Genomic DNA, 3,346 nt, shown 5'->3' with positions numbered 1-3,346 from the left:
GGGGCGGGGGCGGGACGGGGGTCCCTGATGATTGTTTTTCTGGTGTCGGTCCCAGGGCTTGAACTCAGGGCCTGGGCGCCACCATCTCTGGGCTTATTGATTTGGCTCAAGGCAGGCGCTCTCCCACTTGAACCACAGCTCCACTTCTGGCTTTTTGGCGGTTGCTTAGAGATCAGGGCATCTCGTGGAGTTTTCTGCCTGTGCTGGCTTTGAACCATGGTCCTCACAAGTGAGACTCTAGAGTAGCCGGGATTTGCCTCCAGGCCCGGCTTGCTTTTTCTTTTTTTTTTCCTTTTTATTAGCCTGTTTCAGTGGTACAAAAGGGTTTTGTGGTGATGATTTTATACATATGAACCATGTAACACCCTAATCAAACTCAGCCCCCAGTACTGAACCACGAGCCTCCAGATCTCAGATTTTAGGCTCCTGAGTGGCTAAGATTACCACACCGGTACCCAGGCCAAAGGATTTTTTTTGTTGTTGTTCAATCATGGGTCTTGAACTCTGGGCCTGGGTGCTGTCCCTCAGCTCCTCAGCTCAAGGCTAGCGCTCTACCACTGGAGCCACAGCGCCACTTCCGGCTTTTTCTGCTTATGTGCTGCCGAGGACTTGAATTCAGGGCCTCATGCATGCAAGGCCAGCGCTCTCCCACTGAGCTGCCTTCCCAGCCCCAAAAGATTTCTTTTAGCCCAGTTTTTACTTGGAAGTCATTTCACATGTCCAGACGGTCTCAGTCATGGGTGGAAGCCACGGCTGTGGCTTCCCGGCCTGGGCAGAGCCGCCATTTCCAGACTGCGACGAAGTATCCATCAGTGCTCAGCGCGTGGCAGCGGGCGCCACAGCTGCCGCTTCAGCCAGACACCGGGAGGTGTCAGTAAAGGGCTGGAAGGCGCTCAGGGGTAGCGCGCCAGCCTCAAGCTGAAGCTGAGGGACAGCGCCCAGGCCAGGGTTCAGGCCCCATGTGTCAAAAAAGGAAAAAAAGAAGGGTGAGGGAAGGAAGGCACGCTGTATCCCACTGGAATCTGGGGTGTCCCACCTTTTAGCTGGTCCTGGTCAACGCACCCCAGATTTTCTGTTGAACCTGTTGCAGGAGTGGTCTGGGTCAGCAGGGAACACAGGCAGACAAGCTGGAGGAGGAGGAGGGGAGGGGGGCCAGGGCCCCTCTGGCCTTGGCCCTGGCCGGGTGCTGGATCTGGGGGCGCTGGGAGCCCAGGCCCGCGGCCCAGCCTCCCGGCCCCGCAGGTTCGGGCTGTCGGAGGCAGAGCTGAAGGATGTGCTGTCCCTGGATGACGCGCTGCTGTGCGAGGTGTACCGGGCCTGGACGCCGCCCAGCCGCCGGCTGCTGCGCTTCCCGCCCCTGCTCTGGGTGCGGCTGCGGAGGGATCTGGGCCTCTGCCTGGCCCGGAGGCCCGCGCCCGCGGACGGCGGCCAGCTCCTCACCCTCGCCCACAGGTAGGGGACCCGAAAACCAGACCTCGCCTGGAAGCGGGTCCTGGGGCGACGCCCGCGTGCGTGCACCCTGAACACAGTGAACGTGGGGCTCGGGGGGCCGGAAGCTGGGGTGAGCCGAAGGCCTCCAGCAGGCGACGCAGGGGCTCTACACCTCGAGCCACAACTCCAGTCTGGCCTTCTGTTGCTATTATTATTATTATTGGAGATTAGAGTCTCACGAGTCTTTCCTGCCCAAGCTGGCTTCCAACTGCGATGCTCAGATCTCAGCCTCCAGTGTGGCTGGGATTACAGGCGTGAGCTGCCAGTACCAGCCCTGGCCCTTGTTTTGTTTTTTTCTCTTCTTCTTTCTTCTTTTTCTTCTTTTGTCAGTCATGGGCCTGGGCGCTGTCCCTTCACTCTTCAGCTCAAGGCTGGCGCTCCATCATTTGAACCACAGCGCCACTTCCGGTTTTCTAGTGGTTTATTAGAGATAAGAGTCTCACAGACTTTCCTGACCAGGCTGGCTTTGAACCACAATCCTCAGATCTCAGCCTCCTGAGTAGCTGGGATGACAGGCGTGAGCCACTGGTGCCCAGCTTTTCTTTTTTAAAAGATGGGGGTGTGTCCGACTATCTTGGTCCAGATTGGCTTGAAACTCTGAGATAAGTAACCCTCTTACCTCAACCTCCCAAGTTGCTGGGACTCCAGGCGGGCAGCACTGTGCCCGGCTGTTGGAGCGAAAGCACAGGCGTGCACTGGGGCTCGAGTTGTAGGAGCAGTGGGCAGAAACGGGGGGAGGGCCAGGCAGGGACCTGTGTGGATGGACCTGGCGGCCTCTGACAGCCGGCCCTGTGCCCCACCCCACCCCGCAGGCAGCTGGCTGAGGTGGTGAGCATGCGCTACCTGCCGGGGCCCGAGAGAGCCCAGAGGCACAGCGTCCTGGCTGATTTCTTTTCGGGTGCCTGGAGCCAGGGCGCCAAGAAGCTCATCACCCTGCCGCTTGTGGGGGTACCCCTGAGCCTGGACCGCAAGGTGAGTGTGGCAGGGACAGCAGGGGAGTGGGTGTGGGATGTGCCTCCCTCCCTCCCTCCCTCCCCAGCATCCCCAGGGGAAAGGGATAAACAATCTCTCAAGGGAGCCTGGAACTCAATCACGGGGGCTGTAGCTCTGGGACTCCTGCCCTCCCCACTTCCCCTGCCCTCCCCACCTCCCCTGCCCGCCCTTGGTGGTTCAGATGGGGTTGTCCTGTGAACTTTTCGTCTGGGCCGGCCTCAAGTGGCGATCCTCCCCCTTCCCTGCCTCCTCCCGAGTAACTAGGAGGAGCCACTGCACCCAGCCTGCCCTAGTTCATTCCTCTTGGTCTCTCCTCTGGTGGTCTGGGGGGAGTGGGGAGAGCACCCCAGCCACGCCGGCCCACACTCCTGGTCTGTGCTTATGCTACCATCATCATCACCACCACCATCACCATCATCATCATCATCACCACCATCATCATCATCATCATCATCATCACCATCATCATCACCGCCACCCTCAGCCCCATCATCCTGCAGGGGGCCTCCCCATGTAGCCCGGGCCCGTGCGCTGTGCGCCTCAGTGCCCGGCAAGGCTGTTGCTCTGTAGTGCTTCCTGCGAATCCTCAGAGGCCAGGCTCGTGACGCTCCTCGGGCCCGCTCCCTCCCGCGCCGTGGGCCGGCCTGTAGCGTCCCTGTCCCCGCAGGTGTCCCCGCAGCCGCTGTGGTTCTCGGACTCCGTGGCCAATGAGCGGCGGCTGCAGGAGCTGCCCCGACACCTGCTGCTGGCGGGCCGCACGCGGGAGCTGCGTCAGGACGTGCTGGGTAGGCCGGGCCGGCCGGTGCGGGGCATGCGTCAGGACGTGCTGGGTAGGCCGGTGCGGGGCATGCGTCAGGACGTG

The 3,346-nt window shown here is 60.9% G+C and overlaps 1 protein-coding gene across 1 annotated transcript in view; it reads left to right on the top strand.

Annotated features, from left to right (window-relative positions):
• Nwd1 (NACHT and WD repeat domain containing 1) overlaps window positions 1-3,346 on the top strand; it is a 23,353-nt gene that overhangs the window by 8,950 nt on the left and 11,057 nt on the right. The window contains 5 exon segments of the mRNA XM_013028296.1: window positions 725-899; window positions 1,044-1,101; window positions 1,243-1,452; window positions 2,304-2,463; window positions 3,152-3,269. Of these exon segments, the coding sequence (XP_012883750.1) occupies window positions 725-899; window positions 1,044-1,101; window positions 1,243-1,452; window positions 2,304-2,463; window positions 3,152-3,269 (721 nt within the window).

This window comes from Dipodomys ordii, unplaced genomic scaffold (assembly GCF_000151885.1).
Source record: "Dipodomys ordii isolate 6190 unplaced genomic scaffold, Dord_2.0 Scaffold108, whole genome shotgun sequence".
Classification (NCBI taxonomy): domain Eukaryota; kingdom Metazoa; phylum Chordata; class Mammalia; order Rodentia; family Heteromyidae; genus Dipodomys; species Dipodomys ordii.
Note: the sequence above shows the minus strand (reverse complement) of the source record. Positions and strands in the feature narration are given on the sequence as shown.